Raw genomic sequence first — 17,033 nt, 5'->3', positions numbered from 1 at the left:
CGAAAAAAAAATGGCGTGGGGTCCCCCCTCCAAAGCATAACCAGCCTCGGGCTCTTCGAGCTGGTCCTGGTTCTAAAAATGCAGGGGAAAAATTGGGCAGGGATCCCCCGTATTTTTAAAACCAGCACCGGGCTTTGCGCCTGGTGCTGGTGCCAAAAATACGGGGGACAAAAAGAGTAGGGGTCCCCCGTATTTTTAACACCAGCATCGGGCTCCACTAGCTGGACAGATAATGCCACAGCCGGGGGTCACTTTTATGCCATGCCCTGCGGCCGTGGCATTAACTACCCAACTAGTCACCCCTGGCCGGGGTACCCTGGGGGAGTGGGGACCCCTACAATCAAGGGGTCCCCCCCCCCAGCCACCCAAGGGCCAGGGGTGAAGCCCGAGGCTGTCCCCCCCCATCCAATGGGCTGCGGATGGGGGGGCTGATAGCCTTTTGTGATAATAAAAAGATATTGTTTTTTCCATTAGTACTACAAGTCCCAGCAAGCCTCCCCCGCAAGCTGGTACTTGGAGAACCACAAGTACCAGCATGCGGGAGAAAAACGGGCCCGCTGGTACCTGTAGTACTACTGGAAAAAAAATACCCAAATAAAAACAGGACACACACACCGTGAAAGTAAAACTTTATTTCATACGCCGACACACACATACTTACCTATGTTGACACGCCGACTGCCACGGTCTCCGACGATCCGAGGTACCTGTGAAAAAATTATACTCACCTTCCAGCGTCCAGAGGTACATCCAGGTCCAGAGATAATCCACGTACTTGGCAAAACAAAAAAACGAACACCGATCCATACCGGACTAGAAAGGGGTCCAATGCTTTCACATCAGACCCCTTTCTCCCGAATGCCGGGACATCACGTGACTCCTGTCACTGAAGTCCCTTCAGCCAATCAGAAAGCGCTACTTCCGTGGCGCTCATCTGATTGGCTGTGCGCTGTCTGTGATGTGACAGCGCATCGCAAAGCCGCTCCATTACTTTCAATGGTGGGAACTTAGCGGCTAGCGGGGGGGTCACCCGCCGGTCAGCCGCTGACCGGCAGGTGACCTCACCGCTAGCCGCTAAGTTCCCACCAATGAATATAATGGACTGGGCTGTGCGATGCGCTGTCTGCTCAGACGCACAGAGCCAATCAGATGAGCGCAACGAAGTTGCGCTTCCTGATTGGCTATAGAGACCTTTCTGTGACAGCTGTCACTGACAGGTCTCTCTGCATTCGGGGATAGGGGTCCCATGTGTCAGCATGGGACCCCTTTCAGTCCGTTTGGTCGGGTATTTGCGGTTTGTTATTTTCTACAAGTACGTGGATGTATCTCTGGACCATGGCTGAGGTGAGTATATTGATCTTTTTTTTCAGGTACCCCTGGATTCTACATGGAGAAGAGGACCGATGTCGGCGTGTGAACATAGGTAAGTATGTGTGTGTCGACGTAAGAAATAAAGTTTTACTTTCACGGTGTGTGTGTCCTGTTTTTATTTGGGTATTTTTTTCCCAGTAGTACTACAGGTACCAGCGGGCCCGTTTTTCTCCCGCATGCTGGTACTTGTGGTTCTCCAAGTACCAGCTTGCGGGGGAGGCTTGCTGGGACTTGTAGTACTACTGGAAAAAACAATATCTTTTAATTATCACAAAAGGCTATCAGCCCTCCCATCCGCAGCCCATTGGATGGGGGGGGACAGCCTCGGGCTTCACCCCTGGCCCTTGGGTGGCTGGGGGGGGGGGACCCCTTGATTGAAGGGGTCCCCACTCCCCCAGGGTACCCCGGCCAGGGGTGACTAGTTGGATATTTAATGCCACGGCCGCAGGGCACGGCATAAAAGTGACCCCCGGCTGTGGCATTATCTGTCCAGCTAGTGGAGCCCGATGCTGGTGTTAAAAATACGGGGGACCCCTACTCTTTTTGTCCCCTGTATTTTTGGCACCAGCACCAGGCGCAGAGCCCGGTGCTGGTTTTAAAAATACGGGGGATCCCCTGTCAATTTTTTCCCCGCATTTTTAGAACCAGGACCAGCTCGAAGAGCCCAAGGCTGGTTATGCTTTGGAGGGGGGACCCCACGCAATTTTTTTTTCGGATTGTACCGTTCCAGCAATAAAAAAAAAAAAAAAAAAAAAAATATTTTTAAAAAATTATAAATAATATTTGTGCCTCCAAAAAAAAAAAAAAAAGTACCTAATCCCTTCTAATATAAATAGATCTGCTATTCCCAAAAAAAAAAAACACAAAAAAAACCATGTTTAAAATTTTTTTATTTGTTTTCACCCTCCAAAGTGTGGCGGATTGAAAATGACGAATTTGCTGTCTAAAAGCACTGCTGTCGAATTTCCAAACTTGAATTGAATATGCTTTGGTCGAATTGCAGCACTTATATCATTGCAGAAAAGTCGAATTTGCAAAAATTCGAATTTCAAAAAGTCGAATTTTTAAGGTCCGTTTTTTGGTCGGAAAGCACTGAATTGCATAGGCGAATTTTTTTTTTGGTCGAAAATGACCCGAAATTCGACCGCAATTGCATATACCCCATATTCTGGTCCAATGATCACGGTAAACCACTTATCAGATTTTCTCTTTGGTGGGATGATCGAGTGCTCATACTAAAGGGCCCCATACACTAGAACGATAATGCCCGATTTCATCCAATTTCGGGCTATCGGGCTGATATATCGGGTGAAATTGGGCATTTTGGAGGTGTTTCCAATCCGATGCGCGTTCCCGTGAGGGTCGGATCGGCTCCCCCAGATCATTAGTGCTGCACTCGTGATATGTCGGTTCCCGCAGGCATGGCTGGGATTGCATACGATATATCGCATGCAAAATTTACCAAATCGTATGGAACCACTCCCGGGAGAGTTCAAGGGAAATTGCCTCCAACTTCAGCCTCAGACATATCGTTGTAGTGTATGGGGCTCTTAACACAGGCTTAGTAGGAAAAGCTACTGCCACTGGGGATGTGCAGCAGCTTCATTCCGCCCTTTATACTGTATGTTGTGGCTGCTGGCAGGCCACGGAGAAGGGGGGTTTCCAGGCAACTGGAAATCCCCCTGCATTTGCCTATGCAGTCGGTATAAAGTACTAATTATAATTACTGAACAGTGGGTCCGTGCACACAACCTGCTGCGTATTACTTCCGGAGACCGATCTATGGGCCTAATTCTGAGTTGATCGCAGCAGCAATTTTGTTAGCAGTTGGGCAAAACCATGTGCACTGCAGGGGGGCAGATATAACGTGCAGAGAGAGTTAGATTTGGGTGGGGTGTGTTCAAACTGAAATCTAAATTGCAGTGTAAAAATAAAGCAGCCAGTATTTACCCTGCACAGAAACAAAATAACCCACCCAAATCTAACTCTCTCTGCACATGTTATATCTGCCCCCCCCCCCCCCCCCCTGCAGTGCACATGGTTTTGCCCAATTGCTAACAAACTTGATGCTGCGATCAACTCAGAATTACCCCCCATGTCACCATAAGCTACATAGATGGTAGATGTTTGCCTAATGTACGTCCGAAACATGAGTCGCTCAGTGGGTGTATTATGGGTGTGTCACTGCAAGCGGCTGCGTTCCCAGACGCACAGTCCCAGGCACATAAAGCCGCGGTCAGATGGAGACGCTACTCCATATAGAAGGAGCAAGAGTCGATGGTACAACTGATGGTGCTCACCAGTATTACATTGTGCAGAGGCGGGTGTCTCTGTCCTTGCACGGATGTACACAAGGGGAGGAGTCTGTAGGCCATTTGCATAAAGTCGTAGAAGGACAACTGCCAGTAGATGCTGCTGCGCTATTGTCTGCTCCTTAGATTGCTATACCGATATGCAAGAGCAGCTTATAATTCACTAGGAACCGGCACTGCTTCTTATAGAATTAATAGTGTCACCTAATTATTGGCACAGCCTACCAAATGTCTGTCACCAAATTCTGTACGGGGATTCTTCTAAATAAAGTTTATATTCCACGAAGTTTGCTGACAGCCACTGGATCCAGAATAATGACGTCTGTAGGGGATTCTGGTGCCAACAGACGTTCAAACAAATCTTTCTCTTCCTTTTTTCTTTTTGTCCAGGATTTTGGGAAGTGTCCCCGGCTGAGGCTGTTCACTCAGGAGTACATTCTGGCTTTGAATGAGCTGAATGCCGGAATGGAAGTGGTGAAGAAGTTTATACACAGGTCAGTGGCTGGTCACGAGTGTCGGATTGTCCTGCTGTGATATCATTTTCCCATGACTGTAGGAATGCATAGGTACAATATTCCATAAATTATTAGCATTTGCAATTGAGTTGCTATCATTAGCCATTGATATTGTGGGGGGTCACACAAAACTCAGGACCATCCTTTCCACCAGCGTATTTGCGTCTACAGGAATGGTGACCTTATCTAAGCATAGAGACAGCTCAGCCGTCCGCCCCCCCACCCCACCCTAACTTACTGCACAATTATTATTAAGCAAGGAGCCCTTGGCTGTCTCTCATTCCTTCAGATCCTATGTCCGCACTCTCCACTCTCCCCTTTCTTCGTTAGTGTTTTATTAACTATAGAACTGGGCAAGTTGCCTTAATCAATATGAATGTTAAACCATGTTTCCTCTTGGTCTTAAACAATGGCTGCGGGAGATTGTGTGTACTGAGGGCAGACAGAATCAATGGAAAATCAAGTTGGTTGAATGAACTTTGTTCCACATAAAGATATGATTGATACTAGAATCTGCCCTCACCAGTTTGATGCTAACCACATCCCGATGTATGAAACCTTCCAAAGAGTACAAGTGGATAAGAACTTACTAGATAAATGACAGCTAAAAACTGGTTTTACAGGCGACTCCGCTACTTGTACTCTGTAGATAGTTGAATGCGCCTCATCCATAGTAGCAGATGGTACATCTGCTACTGGGACCTTAGCAATGGGTCCTTTCCCCCTGACAACTCTTATGTGTATTGTGCGGTTTGTTTATACCATTAGGGAGTACCTAAGGTTTTACAAAGTATTGCCAATGTACCCACTAATGTCTGATCACTCCTATGACACACGTTGCCATTGTGTGCAGCGAGAGGACACTGCTCCTTCCAATATCTAACTCTTAGTCTGTGGCTTTCTTATTTTCTCCATTTCCCTCCTCACGTCATTGTATTGTCATAAGTCGCAAACAGTCCTCGATCACTGAGTCGAATAAGTGTAGAGGGGGCACAGAAATGAGCAGAAGGTGAACAGTGGATCATGCTTAAATGCAGATAGGGTGTCAGATGTATTAAGCCTGGAGAAGTTATAAAGCAGTGATAAGTGCAAGGTGATAACGCACCAGCCAATCAGCTCCAATATGTAAATGAACAATTAAAACTGTTTTGTCACTTCTCCAGGCTTACTACATCTGCCCCATTGGGCCTAATCTAATAGGCCGCCTTTTACGGGAAAATCTAGTGCCTGCCTTGCCAGAATCATGTGTCCCGTTGTGGTATATTGGTAACATTATATTTATAACGTTTGTCCAAAAATACTAAATTATTTTAGTGTAAATTAATATATTGCTAAATCTTGATTTTTCTGTTATATAACGGGGATTGGGGTTGGAGGGCTGAAACACACCAGTTGTGCCTGGTGTGAGGACCGTCTCCTAATTTATGATGTCTCTCATCTCTGAGATCTCTTTATAAGACTATGGGCCGGATGTAATGGCTTGTGAGACGGCCGCAGCTCCGAGACTCCGGCCGAACTCGTACGTTTTTTTTAAAGCAGAAAACGTTTACAAGGCAAACATTGGTTGGTTTTGCCTTGTAAACGTTTCATGCTTTAAAAAAAAAAACGTACGAGTTCGGACGGGGTCTCGGAGCTGCGGCCGTCTCTCAAGCCATTACATCCGGCCCAATATCTAGTTTTATGCAGTTTTCATGTATAGTGAAAATAACAGTATATCACTGTATTTTGATTCAGTTCTTTGTGTTAGGGATTTATGTGTGTTGTGAACCCCATCTCCTGATTTTTTTTCCAGCATGCACGGCCCCACCGCAACCTGTCCACACCCTAGGGTCTTGCCGAACCTGGTTGCTGTCTGTCTGGCTGCCATTTATTCTTGCTATGAAGAATTTATCAACAGGTAAGTGTCTGTAACCAATAGATGACGTTCCTGGCGTTCTAGGTAGAACAGAATTTACCGTACAGTTATTTACGAGGCACAGATCACAATGGACAGTGGAAAATGGTTTTATATTCATTTCTCCTGTTTTGTTTTTTTTATTTAATTTTATTGTTTTGTTATAAATTTGTGTCTGGTTGGCCTTGGAAGCCACATGTTCATAACCTCTCTGGGGAAGGGCTACATTGGGGTAGGTGGTGAAATCGGAGTTGGATTTATTTAATAGCAAAGTAGTATAGCTGGTACAGTAGTTATCGGGAGAGAAATATCAGACATCAATACTGACAGATACAGGGGAACAGAAATCGGTCTGTCTGTAATGGACAGTGACCTTGGCATTGGCAGGGCTGCTATCAGAAATTGTGGGGCCTGGGACTGACTAAATAGACAGCCCCCCCCCCTCCCCCCTAAAAAAAAACAAAGATTGTGCCGCACCACTCCACCACTATGTGATGTCATACATTGTGACGTTACATACAAGTGTAGCGTTGCATACCTGCAGGAACGATTCACGGAGAGCTGATGCACAGGGGAGGCTTGTTTTAAGAAGTCCTCCCTGCACATTAGCCTGCTGTTATTGCGCAGCCTGGTGCAGATCTCCAGGTATTGGTGGTAGGAGTCAGGGGTGACCACCTCTCTCTGTAAGGGCCCGGGACTTCAGTTCCTGCAGCCCCCCCTGATGGCTGCCCTGGGCATTGGACATATGCAAAGGAAAAAGTCAGATGTATTGCAGTTCTAAGTGTAATGGTGATGTGTTGAAACCAGAAATGTTACCTGCTCTAACACTACAGTAAACATTCTTCTTCTCTCTTCTTTTTCAAGCCGGGACAATTCCCCAAGCCTAAAGGAAATCCGTAACGGCTGCCAGCAGCAGTGCGATCGTAAGCCCAATATACCTTTACGGCTCCTGCACACCAATCCCGACCTCGTTTCCCAAGAGGTGACGTCGGCGGAATCTCGGCACAAGACGGTCATTGTCACGTCCAACGAGATCCAGGTGGAAGTGGAGCGCAACAACACAGTGAACCAGAAGCTAAAGGCAAACACTGGCAATGACAGCGAACCCAACCTGATCGACTGCCTGTTAATTAGCCCAGTGTGCAGCACCATGAACATTGAGCTGAGCCCGCAGGCGGAAAGGGTGCTGGGGTGCTACGTGGAAATACTGAAGATGCTGTAAGTAGATACTGGCGAATGGTAGTTACTGGCTGTTTCCCAGACACTTTCCCATGTGCATTTAATATGGTGTCACTGTTGATCAGTTGGTAAGTGTTCTTGGTTTTCCAAGTAATGCCGCCCACAACGGGATGGCCCAAGGGAATTTAAGACATTGGGCAGATGAGCAGCATAATGAGATGGCTTCACAGATTTACCCAATGGAGATGTGTCTGACTGTACACTGGACCTGATTCACGTTTGTAAGCAAAGCAAAAAAAAAACAAGCAACTGGGCAAAACCATGCTGCACTGCAGGTCAGGGAGATGTAACATGTGCAGAGAGATCTTGATTTGTTAAAACTGAAATCTAAATTGCTGTATAAAAATAAAGCAGTCTAACATTTGTGGGCTACATGCAAAATCAACCAGTATTTACCCTGCACAGAAAAAATATCAAAGTATTTGCTCCCCTTGCACGGTAACATGGTTTGTTCCAGACACAAAGTTACTTTATTTGCTTTACTTGCAACCATGAATCAGGCCCATTATACGAAGACTGTTGGTAAGATGAGTGACAACGAGTGAGTGCATTGCACATTGGTTTGAGGCTGTTGCAACTGATGCATCCAGTGTTGTCTGGCATCTATTGGAAGACCTCATACACATGCACTTACATTTTAAGCATTTAATGCACCGTCTTAAATATTTTTGAATCCAATTTTACCTTGCAAGTTCACGACCTAATGTTGACTGTTGCGTGTTTTGATTTGCGTTGATGCTCTGTAAAACACAGTGTTGTTCTAAGGGAAACTGTTGCTACATACAAAGCTCGCTATGCTGTAGGGAAGTAATGCTGACGCATTCCTCAAGCGCAAAGTACAACGTTTTGTTTATGCATCTAACTAGAATTGTTCTTTCAATGCCTGCATGTATGAGCCCAAAGCCGGAAGTATTGGTCACGTTACTGCTCTGACACCCTTCCTCATCATGTAGGAATGACAGCTCCCTGCTACTTGCCTGCTCTGCACTCCCCCACATTGTGTCATTTGTTGAGCTCCTCAGTGCAGGATAGGGCGTTCTGGTCAGCAATACGGAAATAAGCCATATCCAGGATAATAAGCTCCTGGGTAAAGTCATTTACATGTTTTTCTTAATTCTGCACACATACTGTTAGAAGTAAGTGTATATATAACTTTATGCACCCGTGCATATGCCGTTCTGCGCTAACACTTAGAGAGACAGATGGGTGGTTTGCTGTGGTGCGCAGGGGTCGGCCAACAAGCACACATACCTGTATGTGCCTCTTAGGAGGCTTGTATTCTTGTGGGTGCAAAACACCCCCTGACCATAAGGATCCGCAATTGCATTTGATTGGCTGCGCAGGAAATTCCGCTGCATATTCTTTCACGAAAATGAATAATTTATGCATGAATAAAGGCTGTGTGGGTTCATTGACAGCACAATAGTTAAAACCCACATTGAGGGAAAACCCCCTAATGACTGCAAGATTAGAGAACCAAGTGGTATTTGACCTTCTTCTCCTGCCAGGTAATAGGATTAGCTCCCTGGCTTTCTTATAAAACAAAAGCATTTCTCTCAGCGGATTCCAGGAAGAGAGAAGTGAGAGAGAAAAATGAGAAACTTGCCTTGTCCTTGCTGTAATGAAGATGTACTGACCATGTCATACAAATAGATCTTGGCTCAGTTCTGGAAATTCTCGTCCTATGGCTCATACGTTTCAGAAAAGCCATTTATCTGAGTACACGGAGAGGAAGAAATAGTCCTGACTTTGCTGGGTCTGCCATGACCTGATTTAGCTCACAATTTCAGTTTCATTCCCAGCCTTTGGTTATGCAGATGACGGTAAAAGACCTAAGACTGCCTTGTATGAACCCTGGTCTCACAATAAACTCCAGGACAATCAGCCAACACATGGGTCCAAATAGGAGGCTGAAGCATGAGAATGTATCCCACGTGGGCCTCTCAGCAGTTATGCCCCTGACTGATGAGGCATTTGTCTATCATTCTACCAGTCCCATCCACCAAGCTCCACAATTGTTTAAAAGCCTCATCTGCTATTGTAAATACCAAATTTATTCCACAGCACGGTAACTTGGACTACAACCAAAACAAATAATTGTAGTTATAGACTGCATTGCTAATTAGTGCTAATGTTACTTTATCAGTATCCTATTGCATAGTTTTTCAAACTGGGTTGGGATTGAAATGCAGTCGGTTGGGATGCCAGCAGTCGGAATACCAACCGCTGCATCCCGATGATCAGAATCCCGACAGGTTAAGGTAAGTATACTTACCTTCCCCCACTGCCCCTTAACCCTGCCCTCTAGCAGCCCAAACCTAATCCTCCTCAGTGGTGCCTAAACCTAAGCCCCCTCCCCGCTACCTAACTCTGACCCTCCCCCTGCAGCCTAAACCTACACCTCCCACCCTTGCAGCTTACCTGTCATACAGTCCAGCAGATGCTCATTCGAGATCCTGACGGCTGGATTCCGTTGTCTGACTGGTGACCCTATTCGGGATGCTGGTGTCGGCATTGCAAGTAGTGTTGGCGATTCCGGCGTCATGGCAAGATCCCCTCAAACTCAGTCATTCAGAACCCAAACAGTTCTTGTTTTGTAGGTCACCTCACAGAATCACAAGTGGAACTTTTAAAATGTGTTTGTCAGTAATGAATACACCTGTGCACCTGCTAGGTGATCTGGATAACGGGAACTGTTTGGATCCTTGAGGACTAAGTTTGAGAACCACTGCCCTATTGCATAAAGCATATGTTTGGCCTCTTGAAATCTGTCTTTGTTAATAGGGATGGTTTAAATGGCTACCTGCAAATAAGCTTTCTGCCAAGGAGTTTGGCGTTCTGAGTTACCGGCCATGCTTTCACCCTTATTGGGCTTATCAGTGCAAAGTATTGTCATGAGATTGCAGCTTGTGATTGGTCTTCCCCCTCCACACCTCCTCCTGGCATTTAATGTTGATTAACAAAACTAATTTGGCAGCTACATGTAGAAGCGCTTGGATCTCCAGCTAAGGTGAGGCACCACCTGAGGTAAATATTTCTCCAGGAGGTGCTGCAGCTTTAAGATAAGCCATTTAACACTGTGTGGAACATGTTAACGTCTGCCTTGATATAAGAGCTTTTGCTTGACTACATTTGTGATTATTTCAACATGCTCTTATTGGATCTAGCTGTTTTTTAGGCTTACCGCTGCTTTAAAGATTTTCAGCGGTGCTACATAAATAAATGTTTGGTCATGGCCACCATAGATCTTTCATAAGTGCACGTTTCCCTTAAATACAAAGTTGTTTCTGAGAAACCTAGTCTAGAAAAAAAGAGTTCAGAAAGGACATTGCGTAAGACTATGGGATTTTGGTTTAAAACTGTCAAAACTTTCATCAAAACGAGGAAATGGGGTCAGGATTTTGGAGGGTCATGTTTTATTCATGTGAAAACCGCACAGACACAAGTACAGGGTGTCTCACATAGCTGTTATCAGTGGCCAATTATCTTGAATCTTACAACATAAAGAAAAACCTGTTGTCATTGTGTCTGACGTTTTTTACATTGTACCGCAGACAGAGGTTTATCTCTAGGATAGAAGCGTAATTCTCCATTTATTTACCAAGAGTCAGTTGAGTCGATTTTCAGTCGATTTTGTGCGACAGGTATTCACTTAAGTCAAAATCGACTGAAATAGAACTTTCCACTTAAATACAACTAAAATAGAATAGTTATGTGCTGACCGCCGATCACAATATCAGCACTTACATCCCGACCCCTCAGAATCCCTACAGTCGGCATGCGGACTAACAGGGACTATTACCACTCTTGGGTGTCCACGACACCCATAGAGTGGGAATAGAAACTGTGGCTTCGTTGCGCTCGCCCCCCACGCGGGGCACCTCAATGCCGTGATCCAGCCGTCTGTATGGTGACCAGCGGTCTCCCGACCACCAGTCACTTGATACCAACCCGAACATTCAATACTTTAACATAGAGTTCAATTCCTAACCCATATTTATAATAGTCGATTTGAAAATGGACCCAACATTGATCCAAAATCACCATTTTCAATAAAACCATCAGAACTAGTTCTATTTGAGGTTTTTTTTTCATGTAGAATTGTCTGACACATCAATTGGATGGAAAAACATGGGAGAGAAGCATGTGGGGCACTCTGGCGGCATAGATCATGACATTGAAAGGCACAGCAATTTAAAAATCGTAGATATGCAAATTATCCCAGGAATGAAAGTGTTTATGGGTAATACAGTGCATGTGACCTGTTTTGGCCAATAGAAATGCTTTTGGCTATTTTTGGTCGATGTTTGATTGATCTTGGGTCGATTTTGGATTAATAGGACACATTTCGAACTTCAAATAGAACTCACATCACACAGCGATTTTTGAAAGGAATTCAAAATTGACTTTTAGTAAATGAGCTATTTGGAATAGAGCCACTATAGTGGATTTTGTAGGGAATGTTGGTTCTATTCTGGTCGATTTTAAATAGAACCAAAATCGACTTTTAGTAAATATACCCCATAGAATCTGACTGCAGATATACACCACACCTGCCTAGTCTATCCCTCTTTTATTCCTAGTATCCCTAGTCATTTTTTCAGCGAAAAAAAAAACAACAACAAAAAAACAATATTTTCCGCAAATTTTTGCCCAGTGGTTTTTCAGGAAATTCAATTAATGTACCACGTGAAAAACACAGGATCCGGGATAAGTTCTGCCTCCAGCCGGGTGAAAAAAAATCCCAGATAATTCCGACTATTAGGGCCAATTCAACGACCTCCCAGGAATCAATTCGCAAATTGGTCATTTACGCTTATCTGACTTTTGCATCTGCTTGCAGCTGTAGTGACAAAGCAGCGTAGGGAAGCTGCAGTCTGATAGGGTTCCAATTGTTAGGTCGACATGCTTAGGTAGTCAGTCAATAGGTCGACACCATATGGGCAACATGTATTAAGTCAACAACGTCAAAAGTCGTCAGGGCTTTTCCCAACTTTTGCTTGATTTACCATCCACATGGACTACGACTGGGGATAGTAACCAGTATTAAACTCTTGCGTTGACCTTTTGTATCTGTCAACCTTTTGACTGCGTCGACCTAATACATGTTGACCATATGGGGTCGACCTGCTGACTGTTTACCTATTTACTGTAGATATTCTATACCACGTCCAGCCTGACGATAAGACTCTGCTGTGTGGGGACTCGAGGCCAAAGCCTTGGTTGCCCACCTGTAATACAACTCTGCCTGTTGTTTTGCTGAGACCATCTTGGTGTGGGCCGCATTGTAAAGGTCCATACACACTTAACGATAAAATGAGCGACGTTGCTCATTTTCCCCCTCCTTGAGCGACGTTGCTCATTTTATTGTCAAGTGTGTATGCTGTCAGCGACGACCGATGCGCGGCCCCGCGGGTCTGCAACGATCCTCGCTGTCGGTAGGGCATGCATGCAGGATCTGGACTGTCGTCCACGACCTGCATGCAGGGCTGGCGGAGGCGTGATGTCACTGAGCGATATGAGCGGTCATATCGCTCAGTGTGTACAGTCGGCCACGGGCCGGCCGGCCCGGGAAGGGGAAACATTAGACGACGTTGCTCACAGAGCGACATCGTCTAATGTGTATGGACCTTAAGAGCACCGGCCACCAAGCATATATTAATTACTTTGACCATTTCCCTTTAAAATAATAATAATAATAACAATTAAAAATAAAAGCATGGACAGCAATGTGTTAAGTGAATACTTCTAATCGGAGTTGTGTTTTTACATTTAATTGGCATTAGTATTACCAAAAAGTATTGGCAAACGTTCTGTCTGCCTGTTCTCATGACTCTGAAACGTAAGGAAACCGAAATCCTGCAGTATGATTGGGATTACAGTGTCCGTGTTTCCAGAGGGCATAAACTTGTCATGTTAATGAAAAAATACATAAATGTTGTAACGGTCTCGCTAAAACTCATATCAAAGGTGATTTTCCTGTCAACAGGGTTCGGAAAATATTTCAGAGCTAAAAGTTCACTTTCTGGCTACTGGCTGGACACCAGGAACAAACAGTTACGCCAGGCAGATCTCTTACAATGCTTTTACACTTTCTCTAATTCAGTAGCGTCCAAAGTAGTGACACAAAGAGGGCGGCTCACGGTTTGCTATAACAATGTCTACTGACAGACGACGATATGTAGTTAGCATGGCTTTCCCAGCAGAGTGGATCCTACCATGTAATAGAACCTATTTCAGTCAATGTTGAGAGAGGAGTGCACTACTGTGCAGACTCCAGCCTTCCTGTTCTTCAGGCAGGCTTCATGCCCCATCCCAAGATGGCCACCGAGATCATTACTGAGCATGTGCGGAGCCATCTTGAGACTGTTTGACAGTGTTTTGTAGCATCACAGTGTTGTCCACTTAGATGCAGAGAGACATGGTTTTATTACCTGCTATAAAGCTGTTCCAGCATCCATGAACCGCTACCCTTTTGCAGTATACATTCATCGACTGGTGATCTGTATAAAACTCCATTCAGCTTTATAACCAGTGTACATGTAACAGTGAGTACGGCTGTACCTGCTATCTTTCAATAAACCAACCCAACTGGTTAAGTAACTGAACAACCAAATAAGACAGCGCTTCTCACTTTGTATAAAATAATTTTTATTTTATTTTTACTTATAAATATACACAATTAATACAGTAAGATACCGGCCAGTATCAATATACACATAATAAAATTAAAAAAACAATTGGTTAAAATAATTCCAAAATCAAGGAATCTTATTTAAAGCACATTGGTATCATCAGATTACCAACCATATATATTATATAGCATAATCCCAATGAGGCTCTAAACAAGTAAACAATTTAGCTATACTTTCATTTGCAAAGCAATTTTTTAAAAAGCATGCACAATCTAATTGTTAGACCCGCGTCTACCTATCTCAAGATGTTAATAGCAAGCAGCAGATGGTTAATAATAGAGTCCGCATGTGCAAAAGAGTAAGATGTTAGGCAAGCGAGTAATTTGAAAGCAGAGATATTTGCTTAGAATCCATCCATACTAATAGGCAGTTCTTTAGTATACTTTGTAGATTATTAGTGATATGCTGGCAATCTAGGCTCAGCTGGTCCCAAGAACAAATGAATGAATGAAGGCAAATTGAACACTACAGTCCAAAATCCACTTAGAGTACAATAAGCTATGTACCCAAATTTGTACCTCTCCTGATTATGTTGTAGGCATTGCAGCCTCATCCAAGGAGTGTAGTGGATAATAGAAGATCTGTGCAGCGTGTTCTTTGCAGGTGCCTCTCCTCCGTATTACCAGCAGCTGGTTCTCTAATACTGCTAAAGGCAACAAAGTGTGGTTTTTAGCCAGAAAATGAGTCTCCAAACGCGTTTCTCCGCCTACCCTCCGGTCTCAGCGGCTTCTTCAGTGTGTAGATGGTTAAGTAACTGGGCTGATCAAAGTTTGAGTCATCCGCTGTTGTGTGCCTGCTCCAAACTTGCCTACGCTCCCGTATCGGGTGGTGCTCCCAGACGCTCAAAAGAGTGGGCAAGTGTTCCGGAGCCAGCCTGCTGCCCTCCTCCCAGTGGGCCACTTATGAGTGAAGTGGGCAGACCTGGCCTGCACACATATTAATTTCCAACAAAAACCTGTTGGTAAGAATGTGATTTACTTCAGTGTACTTTATATAGTGTTCCTAAATGATTTAGTTGAAATGTCCAGCTGTTTCAAAGCTATAAATCCCCCATCCCCCCCAAAAAAAAACAACTCTCCCTACCTATGACTTCCACCTCTATTTTCATGCAACCTTCTTTCCCAGTATGCATTATTCCTCTGTTGGAAGCCAAATGCTGGCATCTGAGTGGTACTGTGTGATTGATTGATTGATTGATTGATTGACAGGTGTCTAGGACCAAGGTATCACATGATTGAGTGTTATAAAAGTGTTTACTTTTCAGTTTCTGTCACGTGTCCATGTTAATCTCTGAGTGAGTAATGAGTAGGCATGGCATATGTAGTAAGAACATAAGAACTGGCAACATATTGATCAAATAAGCAGAAAAACGCTTATCATTCTATTTCATTGAAAATGTTTACAGTAGGAAAGGAACAAACCTATTCTCAGAGGGAACAGCTGCCTCACATTCACTGATTCCGATTGTAAATACAAGTCTCGGGTTTTATTGCAGAGTAGTAGCGGAAAGCACTTTATTAGGTCCAGTATCATTGCCAGGCGCTCTCTATATCTTTGCTGCAGTCAGAGGCTGTGACAGTCATTTACAGAAATAAAGCAACAACACTGATACTATATCGCTTTCCGTCCAGTGTCATTATTGCAGGCTGTGTTTTCATTTACTGGCTACAGTAAATGCATGTTACAGTTACGTCATTAAATAAAGTTGTGGTGCCAGGAAACTGACTTGTTTTTGCTTTATTTTTTATGCTATACAGTCTGCATTTTGCACTTATATCATTATATTGCATTGCAAGGCTGACCAGTAGTCAGGAGACGGCCCCCACTGTACCGAATGCCTCTGGTAACTAGTGACTACGGTTTCATGACTATGGACCAGCCCCTAGAATGCTTTGCAGCCTTCCAATGTGCTAGGAACAACTGATATGACTGCAGTAACTATCATACACTATCATATATCTATTGATATGACTGATCAAGAGGAAAGTTATAGAAAGATGAAATGAAAATAAAACCTATCATTTATATACTATCTTTAGACGTGCCAGACCTGCCAACAAGTGATCAGTACACATACTCTGAGATCCGGTTGCTGGGATGTGCGTTATAGGAATAGAGCCATCGGTAGGAGAACTTAGGAGACTCTCTATGGGAGAAGTATAGGGAGAGTCCGATCATTATATGTATACACAGCTATAACCCATGTTACATTACTGAAACCATTTTTCTACAGCACTTTTCAGTTCTCAATTTTCAACAAGAATGTCACAATCAGACCAATTCCAAAACGGCATGTTAAATTACCGGGATCCGGTTAGGATCCTGACGGTCGGGATCAAGGCAGTTGAAATACCGACACCGGAAAAGCTCAAACCAAATTACCAGATGGACAAGAGTTTCATGGTAGTTTGGTCATTTAGGATTATGAGACCTAAATAGTATGGTTCTGGTATGAATGGTCTACCATTGTTAAGGTCAAAAGACATTAGGTCGACATGGACAATAGTCAACACATGAAAAGTATCAGCTAGACAAGATAATGTCTTCAACCAATGTTTTTATGCCGTGACCTTGGATGGAGCCAGGTTAACAGGAGCAAAGACCTAAGTAGAGCCTCCTTATAAGTGAGGCTTCCCTTCTGGGTCACACCTTTAGACATATGTTTTTTTTTTAAAGAACCCTTTAATAAATACACTTTTCCAATTGTTGCTGAGTAGTTATGACCTGAAACTGACATCGGCCTAAATTTGTTCAGCTACGTGTAGCTATAATGAACAAAAAAACATTGGTGGATCTGGGCAAACAGTATCCACCACTACGCGTTCATAAAATAGGTGATGACAATGTAATATAGGTACTATTATATTGTTATTAGCTTTAGCAAGTAATATTTGGCCACATAATACATACACATTCCAACCAAGTTTTCTATGGTGATATCTCAAGTGTTAAATTGATAGTGCAGATGTACTTTGCAGAATGACTCACATTTGTGTTTGCCTTGCAG

At 44.0% G+C, this 17,033-nt stretch overlaps 1 protein-coding gene across 5 annotated transcripts in view; it reads left to right on the top strand.

The window, feature by feature from the left end:
• Positions 1 to 17,033, top strand: part of CMIP (c-Maf inducing protein) — a 206,378-nt gene that overhangs the window by 158,098 nt on the left and 31,247 nt on the right. For all 5 annotated transcript variants that reach the window (XM_063945560.1, XM_063945563.1, XM_063945562.1 and 2 more), the window contains 3 exons: positions 4,074 to 4,177; positions 5,991 to 6,095; positions 6,957 to 7,310. In XM_063945560.1, coding sequence (XP_063801630.1) covers positions 4,074 to 4,177; positions 5,991 to 6,095; positions 6,957 to 7,310 — 563 coding nt within the window. The remainder of the gene's footprint in view (positions 1 to 4,073; positions 4,178 to 5,990; positions 6,096 to 6,956; positions 7,311 to 17,033) is intronic.

The sequence above is a fragment of the Pseudophryne corroboree genome, chromosome 11 (assembly GCF_028390025.1).
Source record: "Pseudophryne corroboree isolate aPseCor3 chromosome 11, aPseCor3.hap2, whole genome shotgun sequence".
NCBI classification, from domain to species: Eukaryota; Metazoa; Chordata; class Amphibia; order Anura; family Myobatrachidae; genus Pseudophryne; species Pseudophryne corroboree.
Note: the sequence above shows the minus strand (reverse complement) of the source record. Positions and strands in the feature narration are given on the sequence as shown.